The sequence below is a fragment of the Dipodomys ordii genome, unplaced genomic scaffold (genome assembly GCF_000151885.1).
Source record: "Dipodomys ordii isolate 6190 unplaced genomic scaffold, Dord_2.0 Scaffold34, whole genome shotgun sequence".
Classification (NCBI taxonomy): Eukaryota; Metazoa; Chordata; class Mammalia; order Rodentia; family Heteromyidae; genus Dipodomys; species Dipodomys ordii.
In genome coordinates this window covers 14,627,175-14,643,391 of record NW_012267250.1, presented here as the reverse complement: position 1 = coordinate 14,643,391, position 16,217 = coordinate 14,627,175, and the positions used below count along the sequence as shown (strand labels likewise).

Here is a 16,217-nt window from a genome sequence, read left to right as displayed (position 1 = left end):
AACTTGGGATTTTTTTCCTTTTTGTCCCTTCCACTTCCTTTCCTTTGTCAATTCTGGGGTTTGAATTCTGGGCCTCACATTTGATAGGCACACTACTTAAGCCATACTTTAAGCCCTGTCATAAACTGACATGTTGAACTGAAACCCCTCTTACAACTACTTAAAGCTAAAAATAAATGGCCTTTAACATATCACATTTAAAATTATTCTCTGTGCTTTTATATTTTCATTTGCCAGCAACACTAAGGTATCAGTTTACTATGGTTAGAACCAAAACAGTAGCCAAAGACAAAATTTGCATCAGATTTTGGAACTCAAAAGAACATTTTTCTTTTCTTTTTTTTGTTGGTCGTGGGGCCTGAACTCTGGACCTGGGCGCTCTCCCTCAGCTTTTCAGCTGTAGACTAGAGCTCTACCACTTGAACATCAGTCCCACTTCTGACTTTTTCTGCTTATGTGGTGCTGAAGAATCAAACCAAGGGCCTCATGCATTCAAGGCAAGCACTCTACCACTGAGCCACCTTCCCAGCCCCCAAAAGAATATTAAAAAAAAAAAGTGTTAAATCAGGTTTCTAAATTTATAAATTAGGACAAACTCATATAAACATTCACCCTCTTTATGGTAATGAAACTGTAGTGCTAATGCAATAAAGGTGAAAAAACTTAAGTGATTATATGACATTCTTTGATACTCCCTTTAGGGCATGAAGGACTCTAAGGCTGGTGAAATGGACCAATGTCAAGAGCACAATACAAAAAAGTAATTCCAAAAATTTATAGACTTTTTTGGTAATAGAGATGGAATCCAGAGTTAACACAGCTAAGTAAAGCACATGCTGCTTATTCAACCACTGAACCACACATGAACTCCTCCACCCCAAATAGCTGTTAAGTTTAAATACCTTCAAAATGAACAGATGCGCTGGTAGCTCACTTTTGTAACTTAGCTACTCAGGAGGCTGAGATCTGAGGATAACAGTAGGAAGCCAGCCCAGGCAATAAAGTCCATGACACCACTTTTTACCCACCAGAAAGCCAGAACTGGCTCTGGGCTCAAAGTGGTAGAGTGCTAACTTTGAGCAGAAAAAGCTCAGGGTCAGTGCCCAGGCCCAACAAAAAAAAAAAGAAAAGAAAAAAGGAACAGATTTTTTTTTTGTTTTCGTCGGTCATGGGGCTTGAACTCTGGGTCTGGGTGCTGTCTCTCAGCTCTTCAGCTCAAGGCTAGCGCTCTACCACTTGAGCTACAGTGCCACTTCCGGTTTTCTAGTGGTTTACTGGAGATAAGTGTCTTACAGATTTTCCTGCCTGGGCTGGTTTTGAGCCTCAGAATACTAAGGTGATCTTTATCTGCAGACTTATGGAGGTATGGAGGGCCCAAGTAACTAAGTTAACACGACAAAGCTTTAAAATGGGAATAAACTGTGGAATTGAAGGTTTAACTTTAGAATTGTTGGGTTTATTTTATTCCAAATGCACTTAACACTGGATTTGATTTTATTCAACTTTTAGTTAGGTGAGTATACATGAACAAAACATTAAGCTGGACACTGGTGACTCATGCCTGTAACATACCTTAGTTTGGAGCTTCTCCAAATGTGTTAGAAATGCAATTCTTAGGCTCTAACCTGAACCAAAGTCTGGGGCTAGGAGGCCACAGCAATCTGTTTTAACAAGGCTTCGATGTGATTCAGATGCCTACTAGTTTGGAAACTAGTATGCTTTCCAAAGGTATGAATATATTCAGACTCTACCTTTAACAAGGATGAATAAAAAGAAGATTCAGTAAGTTAAGCAGTGCTCTTATCAAATATCCCTTTGACACACAGGAAACTTAAAAATACATGATATTTTTGTCAAAAGTACTCCAGGGCTCCAAATTTGGTCTTCATTAATGTACAAACCTAAAGCTTGTTTTCAACTAGTGAACACCCAAAATTGATCAGTATCATCCACAATGTAAAAAAGTAAATGCGGGGAGGGGGGGGGAGTGGGAGAAGGGGAGAAGGGGGGGAGTTGAGAAGGGATGAGAAGAAGAAACAAAGGAGGCAACAGTGCTTGATGAGAAATGCACTCATTACTTTACCCATGTAATTGTATCCCCTCTGTACAGTATTTTCACAATAAAAAAATTTAAAAATAAATAAATGCAGCTGGGTGCCGGTGACTCGGCTGTAATCCTAGCTACTCAGGAGGCTGAGATCTGAGGATCACAGGTCAAAGCCAGCCTAGGCAGGAAAGTCCATGCGTCTCTTATCTCCAATAAACCAGCAGAAAACCGGAAGTGGCACTGTAGCTCAAGCGGCAGAGTGCTCGCCTTGAGCTGAAGAGCTGAGGGACAGCGCCCAGGCCCAGAGTTCAAGCCCTAGAACTGACCAAAAAAAAAAAAAAAAAAACACTAAAACCATATATTCCAGTTTGCCTTTGTCTATTCTTGGTTTATGTCTATATTATTATTATTATTGGTACCTTTTCTCTCAAAAGGCTCCTAATTTAGCCAATAAATTATTGGATAATGTATTACCTGAAATATTCTCAATAACTCACTATTTTTGCTCCTTCACAGAAACAATTTGGAGCTAGGAATGTAACTCAGTGGTGGAACACTTGTCCACCTATGCATAAAGTGTGCACTTGTTCCCAGAACCAGGGCTGAGGATGTAGCTCAGTCAGTAGTGGAGCAATAAAGCCCTAGTTTTAATCCCCAGCACTAAAATAGTTAATTCATCGTTTCTTCTTCTATGAAATTATTTAATCAAAAACAACAATATTATTTCCTCCCTCTATTATCCCAACTTTATTCTAACGTAACATGATCAGAGGTGAAAATAAGCCTTTCTTTCTGCAGATCTGGACAAGGAATTCAGGACTTTACATAAGCTTAGGCAAGCTTCTACCAATGATACACATCCAAGGTTTTTTTTTGGTAGGTCATGGGGCTTGAACTCAGGGCCTGAGAACTCTCCCTGAGTTTTTTTGTTCAAAGCTAGCACTCTACCACTTTGACCCACAGCTTACATCCAGTTTTTCTGTGGTTAGCTGGAGATAAGAGTTTCACACACAGAGCTGAGAATGTTGCTTAGTGGTAGAGTGCTTGCCTAGCATGCATGAAGCCCTGGGTTCCATTCCTTAGTACCACATCAACAGAAAAAGCCAGAAGTGGCACTGTGGCTCAGGTGGTGTAGTGCTATCCTTGAGTAAAAAGCAGCTCAGGGATAGTGCCCAGGCCCTAAATTCAAGCCCCAGGACACACACACACACACACACACACACTCTCTCGCTCCTACCTGGAATGGCTTTGCATACACACACACACACACACACACACACACACTCTCTCTCTCTCTCTCTTTACTACCTGGAATGGCTTTGAACCATATTCCTTGTATCTCAGTCTTCTGAGTAGCTAGGATTATAGGCAAGTGCCCAGCTAGAAGATACTCTTTCTTAAAGGAGCTTTGTTCTTATTATTATCGGTGGTGGTTTGGGATTTGAACTCAGGACCTTGTGCTAGGCAAGTGCTTGCTCTTATGGCTGAGCCATGGCCCTATACTTTTTCTGTGGTGGTTATTTTTGAGATAGGTCCTCATTTCCTGCTTGATTGTAAGCCTGGGCTGTGATCTGCCAATTTTAGACTTCCTATTGTACCTAGGATAACAGGCATCTGCCACTGGGCCTATTTCTCAGTTGAGAAGGGGGTCTTATGAATTTTTCTGCCTGCCCTGGCCTTGAACACAGATCCTCCCTATTTCAGCATCCTAATAGCTTAGGACTACAGTTTTAAGCTATGAGTGCCCTTCACTAATTTTTTTTTTGGGGGGTCAGCTGTAGCCTTGAACTCTGGGCCTGGGCGCTGTCCCTCAGCTCTTCAGCTCAAGGCTAGCGTTCTACCACTTGAGCCACAGCGCCAGTTCCCATTTTCTGGTGGTTAATTGGAGATAAGAATCTCATGGACTTTCCTGCCCAGGCTGGCTTTGAACCACAATCCTCAGATCTCAGCCTCCTGAGTAGCTAGGATTACAGATGTGAGCCACGGGCACTAGGCTTCACTACTTTCTTTTAGTTAAAAGTTCATCTCTAGTACTAGGTGCTAGTGGCTTACTCCTGTAATCAAGAGGCTGAAATCTGAAGACTGCAATTTCAAGCCAGCTGGGGCAGTAAAGCCCGTGGGATTTTTTTTTTTCTTTTGGTCGATCATGGGGCTTGAACTTGGGCTTGGGTGCTCTCCTTGTGCTCTTCAGCTCAAGGAGAGTGCTCTACCACTTGAGCCACAGTGCCACTTCTGGTTTTCTAGTAGTTTATTGGAGATAAGTCTCACGGACTTTCCTCCCTGGGCTTGCTCTGAACAGCGATGCTTAGATCTCAGCCTCCCGAGCAGCTAGGAGTATAGGTGTGAACCTGGAGTCCATGGGATTCTTATCTCTAATTAACCACCAAAGTGTCAGAAGTGGAGCTATAGCTTAAGCAGTAGAGTGCTAGCCTTGAGCACAAAAGCTTAGGGACAGCACCCAGGCAGGCCTGAGATGAAGCTCAGGGACTGGCCCAAAAAGTAAACAAAAGTTTATCTTCAATATTTTCTGTTCAGAAAACTTTCAAAATCACTTTAATATTTCATTTTACATAAAAGATAGAGAAACATTTACACAATAGCAATATAATTATCAATCAGCAATCTGGTTTTAAGAGAGGTTAAACAATCCCTACAAACTGAAACACCAGTTTAACACAAAAGTGGTCTGCAAATATTTGAGGTATTTTAATCCTATCTTTAGCAATGTTGATCCTATTAAGTCACGTGTAACAGGGAGCTATATATTCTCATATTTCACCTATTTGGAATACTTGGCCATTACTCTATCAAAATAAAATAAAGTAAAACAAAACAAGATATACTCTAATATAGCATATATTTTTAGGAAAAGCAAAATATCCACTAAGAACTTTAAAAATACAAAACATTTAATCATCCACTAGACTTACTAAGTTTTCATGAGTAAAACTTGAAAACCAAGTATCATTTAACCCTATGTTTCATTATAATAGGGTTTCTCAAACTGGCATTTAGGGCTGAAAAATTCCTGGTAGAGGTATGTGTTTTATATAGCTTAGGGTGTTAGGACCATCCTTAGCTTTTACCAATTATGTCAGCAGCTCTTACATAATAGTATACCTAATAGCATTTCTATCTATAGTCATTGCTAAATATACTCTGAAAGGTAACTTCATCTGCTGGTGAAAACCACTAACAAGGCATTTCCTTTCTTTTAAACTCAACATCTACTGAAATTCTGAAGGAAGATTAAAAAAGTAAAATAATAATAATAATTGAGGACTTAAGGCAGCATACTGACCTCTACTGGCTTGTTACTGAACTGTACTTTTTTCTTTTTTCCAGCCACAGCGCCACTTCAGGCTTTTATTCTTTTTGCTTATGTGGTGCTGAGGAATCGAACCCAGGGCCTTAGGCATGCAAGGCAAGCACTCTACCACTGAGCCACCTTCCCAGCCCCTGAACTGTACATTTGATGTAACAGTTTCTTGAAAAAAAAATCCTTTTAAATTAAAAGCAAATTGTTCTACTCTAGGAAGTTTGAACAATTAGTTGAATGCAGTACTATTACCATTAGGCTATTGATTTTATATACGCCCCAACAAATATAATCACACTAGTTGTATATTGTTTTCTAAGTGTTTAATATACTATCACCTTTCATATGGACTGATTTTTAATAAGTGCTTTATAAACTAACAAGGAGATATTTTTCGGGTGGAGAATAAAAATATTTCTGGTTGAAAAACTTGAAGAAATTAAGTAGTATGCTATTTTATGATTTGTGCTGAAAATTTTAAATATTAAAAAACTAGTAACAGCCAGGCATGTGTTGCTCATACCTGTAACCCTAGCTACCTATTTAGGAGGTTGAGATCTGATGTTTGAAGCCAGCTCAGGCAGGATAGTAACCAGCAAAAAGCTGACAATGGAGCTGTGGCTCCAGTGGTAGAACACTAGCCTTGAGGAAAAAAAATAAAAAGTTCAACAACAGTACCCAGGCCCTGAGGTCAAGCAAGCCACAAGACCAGCACAAAAATTAAAACAAAACAAAATGCTAATAACAATAATTCTATAAATAAAATATTCCAGACATTTCAATAAAAGGCATTTGGTAATTAAATACTGTCAATTAAATTGATGAACTTTATTGAGCTTAAAACCATAACAAAGTTCATCCTAAAACATTTTGCAATGCAAAATTATTACACTCAAGGAGTGTTTAATAATTTGAATGCTAGAAATTACAAGCAATTTTCAAAAGCAGACTCACATTCATAAAACTTTATACATCATTTGAACTAACATATTTATACTACTAAAATCAAACATGCATCACCTTCAAACATTCTTGTATCATGATTTTATATGTACATTATTTAACAACATTCCACATCACAACACAAATATTATCATACACTTGCACCATTCTCCTTGGATTTTTGATCTTTGTCTTCATTCTTTATGTTATCCTGCAAAACAGGATAAAGAAAAAGTACATTAGATTCTCTTAATTGAATTGAAGCCATCTTATAATGGTATTGTTACAAAATGTTTTTATTGATAAATATTAATGAATTAATTTTAATAGTTTGGTGCCAAAAATTTCCTCAATGCTATGTTTAAAACTATTTCATTTGTCATTCTGGGCATTTAATCCAGGAATAATCCATTACAAGTACGTGCTTACACACATTCTTAATTCTTCCACTGACTGAACTACAGCAACGCCAACCCAAAGTCGGCTTTAAGAGACACATATGGGTGCCGGTGGCTCACGCCTGTAATCCTAGCTATTCAGGAGGCTGAGATCTGAGGATCTCGGTTCAAAGCCAGCCTGGGCAGGAAAGTCCATGAAACTCTTATCTCCAATAAACCACCAGAAAACTGGAAGTGGCACTGTAGCTCAAGTGGTAGAGCGCTAGCCTTGAGCTGAAGAGCTGAGGGGGACAGCGCTTAGGCCCAGAGTTCAAGGCCCAAGACCACCAAAAAAAAAAAAAAGAGACACATATAAATTATGCAGAATGGTACCTAAGTTTTAGGGAACATAATCTTTTGGGAATTACTTTTTATAAGTTTCATGAAAGATGGAATGCGGTCATTATCATTATTTGCTTCTAGGAAAAACTACAAGAGCATAGTAATATTAAAATACATTAAAAATATAGGAAATCAATTTTTTATTTTCGTTTTTTATTGTGAAAATACCATACAGAGGGGCTACAATTACATGAGCAAGGTAATAAGCACATTTCTTATCAAGCATTGTTGCCTCCTCCTTTGTTTCCCCTTACCATCCCTTCCCATCCACCCCCCTCCCCGCCCCCTGCATTTATTTTTTTACATTGTGGATGATACTGATCAATTTTGGGTGTACATTAATGAAGATCAAATTTGGAGCCCTGGAGTACTTTTTTCAACATAACATCTTGTACATCTCATTGTTGCAATGGGTCCACCTGTATCCCTATTTAAACAATTTGTTTTTCCCTTCCCTGCCCCAAATTAGGAAATCAATTTTTAAAATGGACAAAAATAAGGAGAGTGCTGGTGGCTCACGCCTGTAATCCTAGCTATTCAGAAAGCTGAGATCTGAGGTTTCTGGTTTGAAGCCAGCTGGGGCAAGAAAGTTATCTCCAATTAATCACCAGAAAACCAGAAATGGATCTATGGGTCAAAGTGGTAGAGCGGTAGCCCTGAGCAAGGAGAGCTCAGGGATAGTACTTAGGCCCAGGGTTCAAGCTCCATGACTGGAAAAAAAAAAAAAAAACACAAAAATGTTCAAAGTACAAAATTTCTAACCTTCTTGAGAACAGTATGTATTTCATCCATTACTGTGGACAGGTTTCTGATTGTCTTGCTCAGCTGGTTTTCAAATTGCAAATTCATGTTTTCTGAAACCTTTAAATTTTCTTGTAATTGACTAAGGTCCTTTTTAACTTCTTTGAGTTCACCAGAGAGGCTTTTGTTAGAAATCTCCAAATTTAATATGGTTTTTTCATCTTCATCTGTTAAAAAAAAATCATTTTAACCTCTAAATTTCCAATATAAGGCTGAAATTAAAAATATTAAACCTCTGAGACAGTGGCTCACACCTGTAATCCTAGCTACTTAAGAGGCTGAGATTTGAGGATGGCAGTTCAAAGCCAGCCAGGCCAGGTCCATGAGACTCTTATCTCCAATAAACCACCAGAAAACCGAAAGTGGTGCTGTGGCTCAAGCTGTAGAGCGCTTGCCTTGAGCTGAAGAGCACAGGGACAGTGCCCAAGCCCAGAGCTCAAGCCCCACGACTGACCAAAAAAAAAAAAAAAAAAGCTAAAATATACTTGAGACTGTACACAAATAGTTAAGATTCTTAAATAAGTAATTTTTACAAACTGTAATACAAAAGGCTACAAGGAGCCAGGCGCTGGTGGCTCATGCCTGTAATTCTAGCTACCCAGGAGGCTGAGATCTGAGGATTGCAGTTCAAAGCCAGTGTGGGCAGGAAACTCCGAGAGATTCTTATAAACCACCAGAAAACCAGAAGTGGTGCTGTGGCTCAAGGGACAGCGCCCAGGACCAGAGTTCAAACCCCAGGACCAACCAAAAAAAAACAAAGGCTACAAGGTAAGTGTCAAGCCTAGATAATAGAAATGTATGCATGAAATATCTCAAAACGGTTTGAAAAGTATTAATAAGAACAATGCTGTCTCTCACCTGTTTTTTCTTCTAGTAGCTGTAGCTTCTGTTCTACTTCAGCTCTTACTTTTTCACTCTTCTCCAATTTTTGCAAGAGGCTTCCTACATCAACCATTGCACCATTGTACACAATGAGTCCTACATTTTCCTCTACATCCTTAAGTTCCTGTTTAACTGTTGGTGTTGGAAGTAACAACCTATTTCCTATAATATGAAAGATACTGTATCTTAGTATGGGTATTAAGTAGGGATAATAAATTTAATAGAACATACTTTCAATTATTGTATTTTGTTTGTTACATATTAATAAATATATTTATTTATTGGAAATATATTTAAAAGAAGACACCTGGGAGGTTGAGGCGCAAAGATCTAAAGATCAAGGATAACCTGGCAACACAGTGAAACCTCTCTCTCAAAGAACAAGGCAGAGCAAAGTAAAAGCAAAAGAATGTTAATGTACTCAAACCTAGCATATCCTCTTGCAGTGATTCAGACTCTTCATGGTTTTCTTCATCTTTTGAGGTATCAGTTAATTTCCGATAAAAGCACGATTCACGGAGGACTACTTTATTAAGAAGCTTCTTTACCTATTATATATAAACAAGTTAAGAAGAAATTAATAGGATGTACTTTTTTGTGGTAGAACTGGGGAGTGAACCTGGGAAACTTAGCATAGTAGATAAATGTTCTGGGGGCCGGGAAGGTGGCTCAGTGGTAGAGTGTCTGCCTCACATGCATGAGCCCCTGGGTTCGATTCCTCAGCACCACATACACAGTAAGAGCCAGAAGTGGCACTATGGCTAGTACTCTAGTACTGGTAGAGTACTAGCCTTGAGCTGAAGAGCTGAAGGGCAGTGCCAGGCCCAGAGTTCAAGCTCCAGGATGGAAAAAAAAAAAAAAACCCAGATAAATGTTCTCCAGGCTGTGACATTTTCAGCCTGAAAACACAACCTTTGCTTCTCCTACAACAACTGTGTTTTGATTTTTACAAACGATTAATGTCTATAGAAACTGTTTCCTTGGATAGTAATTTCTTGGATAACTAATTAGGGAAATTAAGATTTTTAGTATTTTCTTTATAATTGGAGACCCAAGTTTATTCTTTCAAAAAACATTTAGTTGGCCGGGCGCTGGTGGCTCACGCCTGTAATCCTAGCTACTCAGGAGGCTGAGATCTGAGGATCGCAGTTCAAAGCCAGCCCGGGCAGGAGAGACAGTGAGACTCCTATCTCCAATAAAACCACCAGAAAACCGGAAGTGGCGCTGTAGTTCAAGTGGTAGAGCGCTTGCCTTGAGCTGAAGAGCTGAGGGACAGCGCCTAGGCCCAGAGTTCAAGCCCCACGGCCGACAAAACAAAAACAAAAACAAAAAACATTTAGTTGTTAAAAAGTATCACACTGGGGCTGGGAAGGTGGCTCCTGGGTAGAGTGCTTGCCTTGAGTGCATGAGGCCCTGGGTTCGATTCCTCAGGCCCTGGGTTCGATTCCTCAGCACCACATAAACAGAAAAAGCTGGAAGTTGCGTGTTGGCTCAAGTGGTAGACTGCTAGCCTTGAGATGAAATGCTCAGGGACAGTGCCCAGGCCCAGAGTTGAGGCCCCATGACCGACAGAAAAGAAAAAATAAATAAAAGAGCCTCATATTGACAAAAATACCAACATACAAAAAAATGTAGAAGTGGTGAGCCGGTGGCTCACACATGTAATCCTAATAATCAGGAGGCTGAGATCTGAGGATCATGGTTCAAAGCCAGCCCAGGCAGGAAAGTCCAAGAGACTCTTATCTCCAATAAATCAACTAGAAAACTGGAAGTGGTGCTGTGGCTCAAGCGGTAGAGTGCTCACCTTGAGCTGAAGAGTGCAGGGACAGCGCCCAAGCCCAGAGTTCAAGCCCCATAAGCGACCAAAAAAACAAACAAAAAAAGTAGAAGGATGTTGATTACAGTACGGTTTATAATTTCACAAAATAAGAATTACCAGCAGATGGGAGTAAATTAATTATGTTATAGCTATAATAAAATACTATGCAACTATAAAGAATGACCTATTTTCATAAAATATACAGATTTTCTTTTCTTTCTTTCTTTCTTGGTTTTTTTTTGGTGGTCGTGGGGCTTGAACTCTGGGCCTGAGCACTGTCCCTCAGCTCTTCAGCTCAAGGCTAGCGTTCTATCACTTGCGCTACAGGGCCACTTCCTATTTTCATAAAATATAAAAAAATAAAAAAGTATATAACTTGAAGGTAGGAATGGGAGGGGGAAAGAACTGTACTTACAACTTATAAACCCTTTGTACAACTACTTAATAATAACTAAAGAAAAAAAGGGCTGGGAATGTGGCTTAGTGTGCTTACCTAGCATGTATGAAGGCCTGGGTTCGATTCCTCAGTACCACATAAACAGAAAAAGCTGGAAGTAGCACTGTGGCTCAAAGTGGTAGAGCACTAACCTTGAGCAAAAGAAGCCCAGGGACAGTGCCCAGGCCCTGAATTCAAGCCCCAGGACTGGCCAAAAAGACTAAAAAAAATAAAATTAAAATAAATAAATAAATATATATAAAAAAGTAGAGGGCCAGACTTGAAAAAAACTATAAAAGATGCAGGTATACAGCATTTGGTGGTACATTTTCTTTTTCTTTTTTTGGGTCCGGTCGTGGGGCCTGAACTCTGGGCCTGGGCGCTGTCCCCTCAGCTATTTTGCTCAAGGCTAGCGCTCTACCTCTTGAGCCACAGTGCCACTTCCAGCTTTTTTTCTTTTTGCTTATGTGGTGCTGGGGAATCGAACCCAGGGCCTCAGGCATGCAAGGCAAGCGCTCTACCACTGAGCCACCTTCCCAGCCCTGGTGGTACATTTATCTAATCCCAGTACTCAGAAAGTTGAAACAGGAAGACCACGAGTTTCACACTAGCATAAATTATAGTTATATTGCAGGTCCCCTTCTTCCCTTCAAAACAAAATAAAACTCTAGTCTAAGGAGAGCCTGACAAAAAGAGAGCTAAAGGCCTTAAAAAAAAAAAAAGGGGCTGGGAAGGTAGCTCAGCAGTAGAGCGTAGAGTGCATGCCTTGCAAGCATGCGGTCCTGGGTTAGATTCCTCAGCACCACATATATAGAAAAAGCCGGAAGTGGCGCTGTGGCTCCAGTGGTAGAGCACTAGCCTTGAGCTTAAGAGCTGAGGGACAGCGCCCAGACCCAGAGTTCAGGCCCCATGACCGGCAAAAAAAAAAGGTCTGGGAGTATGGCTTAGTGGTAGAGTGCTTGTCTAGCCTGCATGAAGCCATTCCTGAGTACCACATAAACAGAAAAAGCCAGAAGTGGCACTGTGGCTCAAATGGTAGAATGGTAGCCTTGTGCAAAAGAAGCTCAGGGACAGAGCCCAGGCCCAGAGTTCAAGCCCCATGACCAAAATAGAAAAAGAAAAACAATCTATACGATGATATATTCTTCTTTTGGATAGCAAATTCTTAAGAGTTACTGGGATTTGGACTACAAAATCTGGCTCAAGTAAAATTTTAGGCATGAGTGAAAGAGAACATGAGGCCCTGAGTTTAAGCCTCAGTATTGCAGGGAAGAAAAAAATTTACTGACTAAGGCCACTGGTGTTTCTCAGTGGCATAGCACTTGTGTAGCAGGAATGAGTCCCTAGGTTATATTCTCCAAAAGTGTGTAAGGAGGGGAAAAAAGAAAACTTGCCAAAAAAGGATTTCATTTTAAACTCATAGGATACATTACCTGAGCTCGAGAAAGATGTAGTCCAAGAGTATATAGTATTTCTTCTAAATCCTTTTCAAGAAGGTAACCACAATGGCTTTGATCAAAGTAAACAAAGGCCATTAATAGATCCCTGTTAATTGTGACCATCTGAGTCTTTTCTTTTTCCTATAGAAAATGCAAAAGATGATATATTGCATCATTTATTACTATAAAAATATATGAGACTAGCCAGGTGCCAGTGGCTCATGCCTGTAATCCTAGCTACTCAGGAGAGTGAGATCTGAGGATTGTGGTTCAAAGCCAGTCTGGGCAGGAAAGTTCCTGAGACTCTTACCTCCAATTAACCACCAGAAAACCAGAAGTGGTGCTGTGACTCAAACTTGCCTTGAGCTGAAGAGCTCAAGGATAGCGCCCAGCCCAGAGTTCAAAACCCCAACCAACAGACAGACACACACACACATACACACACACAAAAGTGAGACTATGTCCATATAATAGCACTAAATTTAACCTTTTATTTTTAATGGTGCCTGCCCCGAGTCTTGAACTCAGGCCCTCAAGCTCTCTATGGTACTCTATGACTTGAATCACATCTTTAGCTCTGCTTTTTGCTGGTTAAATGGAGATGAGTGACTTAGACTTGACTTTTCTGCCTAGCTGGATATGAACATCAATCCTCAGATTTTAATCTCCTGAATAACTAGGTTTATTGGCATGAGCTGTTGGCACACATTTATTGCATTTTGTTGTTTTTTTTTGTTGGTAGTAGTCATGGGGCTTGAATTCTGGGCCTGGGCTCTGTCCTTGAGCTCTTCAGCTCAAGGCCATTGTTCTACCACTTGAACCACAGTGCCACTTCCGGTGTTCTGGTGGTTAATTTGAGATAAGAATCTCAAGGACTTTCCTGTGCAGGCTGGCTTTGAACTGCGTTCATTAGATCTCAGTCTCCTAAGTAGCTAGGATTTACAGTCATAAGCCACCAGGACCCAGCTTAACATTTTTTTTTGGGGGGGTGGGGGGAGTAGGTCAGTCATAGAGCTTGAACTCTGGGCCTGGGTGCTGTCCCGCAGCTCTTTAGCTCAAGGTTAACGCTCTACCACTTAAGCCACAGCACCTTTTTGTAGTACTTTTCTTAAAAAGAAAATTTTTTTTGACAATCTGGAGCAGGTGGCTCATACCTGTAATCCTAGCTAGTTAGGAGGCTGAGATCTAAGGATATTGTAGTTCAAAGCCAGCCCAGGCAGGAAAATCCATGAGACTCTTACTCCAATTAACCACCAAAAAGCTGGAAGCGGAGCTGTGGCTCAAGTGGTAAAGCAGGAAGCCTTGAACACAAAAGATCAAAGATAGTACCCAGGGTTTCAAATACAAGCCCTAGAACTGGCATAAAAATAATAAATGAGGGGCTGGGAAGGTGGCTCAGTGGTAGAGTGCTTGCCTCACATGCATGACGTCCTGGGTTCAATTCCTTAGTACCACATAAGTGAAAACGCTGGAAGTGGCGCTCTGGCTCAAGTGGTAGAGCACTCTCCTAGAGCTGAAGAGCTGAGGGACAGCACCTAGGCCCAGAGTTCAAGCCCCACGACCAACAACAACAACAACAAAATAATGAATAAAAAGAAATAAAAGAATACAATGTTCAATAACTACCTTATCTTTAGATGGTCTCTCCTTGCAATATCTGTTGATATCTCTTTTGTCATCTCTTTTGTTTATTTCCTCTTCATCCCGATCTGTAAAACAAGTAACAGCAGCCAGAATTCATTAATACATATCAGTATCATGAAAATGTAACTTCCACAATGAAAATGATACCCAAAAAGCAAAGTAAAAGTTCATATGTTAATATGATAAAGTGAAAATTGTAAGTTGATTAAAAGGCAACATGTATACTTAGTGTAAGCTGGGTAGTATTAGAGAAAAATGAGTCAAGGATCTACAGTGCAGTATTGAACTCTATGCAAACTGAACTTCCTCAGTTTTTCTTCAACAGCTTCTCCTTAGAACAAACACTATACTTGTGGATACCAAATGTCTACTGTAATCCGGGTGCCTGTGGCTCACATCTGTAATCAACCTACTGTATAATGTGGCTTGAACTAGTGTTAGCTAAGAAGAGTCATCAGATTCTGGAAATATTTTGAAATTAAGAGCTGATGTGACTTCTTGATAAAATGAATGTAAAGTATTATAAAAAAGTGAAAAAGATGATTCTTGGGTGTTATCCTGAGAAACTAGAAAGATGAAATTGTGATCAAATGAACTGGGGAAACAATGAACCCCCCCTGGTATAGCTAATATATGCTAACAAAAATTATTAAAAATATAGATAAAAAGAACTGAGTAAGACTAAGCATTTTTTTTTTGGCTTTTATAAAATTTTTGGAGAAAGTGGATAGGATTTCAGTTTTAGACATGTTTATTTTGAAGTGTTTGATATCTAGAGATGAAGATGTTAAGGAGATCAATGAATATAGAAAGCTCAGAGATAAGTATGATATAAATATATGTAGATGGCATAAACACTAAAATGGACAAGACCACCAAAGCAGTAAAAGTATAAATGTAAAAGAATTGATAGCCAGCACTGGTGGCTCATGCCTATAATCCTGGCTACTCAGGAGGCTGAAATCTGAGGATCACAGTTCAAAGCCAACATGGGCAGGAAAGTCTGTGAGACTCTTTATCTCCAATAAACCACCAGAAAACTGGACATGGCACTGTAGCTCAAGTGGCAGAGCATTAGCCTTGTGCTGAAGAGCTCAGAGACAGTGCCCAAGACCCACAACTGGGGGGCGGGGGGGGGGAAGAATTGATAAAGCTCACTTTAGCAGTACATATAGTAACTCTGGAATAGTACAGAGCAGATTAGCATTGCCTCAGTGCAAAGATGATGGAATGAAGCATTCCACATTTTAAAAGGAAGGAAGGAGCAGGGCATTGGTGGCTCACACCCATAATCCTAGCTCAGGAGGCTGAGATCTGAGGATCATGGTTCAACCAGCCCCAGCAGGAACATGGAGTTTGAAGCTAGCTTGGGCAAAAAGGCATCCATTTCAATAATACAATCACCAAAGAAATGTTTTTTCAAGTTAGTCAAGATGATATATATGTGTGTTGTAGAAAAAGAATTTTGAATTTCAGGTGAACTTGGGCCACATAATAATACCATGTTTCCAGAGGGGAGGGGGTAGAAGAGGGGCACTGTAATCCAAGCACATGGGAGATGAGAAGGTGAGGCAAAATCTGAGTTTTAGGTTGGCCTGGGCTACACAGTGAGACTGTCTCAACAAAAGGATAGAACACAGTGAAACTCCCCCTGCCCCACACCCGCCCCCCAAACCTAAGAAGGAATTAAAATAGAAACATACCATCTTCTTCATCCTCAGCTTCTTCTGCCTCCATTGGGTCATATTCATCTTGATTATTATCTTCTTCTGTTTCATCATCATCTTTAGAATCATCTTTTCTTTTATCTTCTTTCTACAATTTAAAATGGTCTGAATTTAAGAAAGATACAAGCTGGGCACCAGTGGTTCACACCTGTAATACTAGCTACTCAGGAGGCTGAGATCTGAGGATAGTTGTTCAAAGCCTGTCCAGGCAGGAAAGTCCCTGAGACTCTTATCTCCACTAAACCACCAGAAAACAGGAAGTAGCACTGTGGCTTAAGTGGTAGAGTGCTTGACTTCAGCTGAAGAGCAGACAGTGCCCAGGCCCAGAGTTCAAGCTCCATCACACACACACACACACACACACACACACACACACACACAC

General features: G+C 40.2%; 1 protein-coding gene across 1 annotated transcript in view; it reads right to left on the bottom strand.

Annotated features, from left to right (window-relative positions):
- Nucleotides 1-6,170: 6,170 nt before the first annotated feature.
- Ccar1 (cell division cycle and apoptosis regulator 1) overlaps nucleotides 6,171-16,217 on the bottom strand; it is a 62,935-nt gene continuing 52,888 nt past the window's right edge. The window contains exons 19-25 of the mRNA XM_013017057.1: nucleotides 15,812-15,923; nucleotides 14,091-14,173; nucleotides 12,459-12,605; nucleotides 9,198-9,318; nucleotides 8,747-8,932; nucleotides 7,850-8,055; nucleotides 6,171-6,519 (exon numbers count right to left, since the gene is read on the bottom strand). Coding sequence (XP_012872511.1) covers nucleotides 6,460-6,519; nucleotides 7,850-8,055; nucleotides 8,747-8,932; nucleotides 9,198-9,318; nucleotides 12,459-12,605; nucleotides 14,091-14,173; nucleotides 15,812-15,923 — 915 coding nt within the window. The 3' untranslated portion in view covers nucleotides 6,171-6,459. The remainder of the gene's footprint in view (nucleotides 6,520-7,849; nucleotides 8,056-8,746; nucleotides 8,933-9,197; nucleotides 9,319-12,458; nucleotides 12,606-14,090; nucleotides 14,174-15,811; nucleotides 15,924-16,217) is intronic.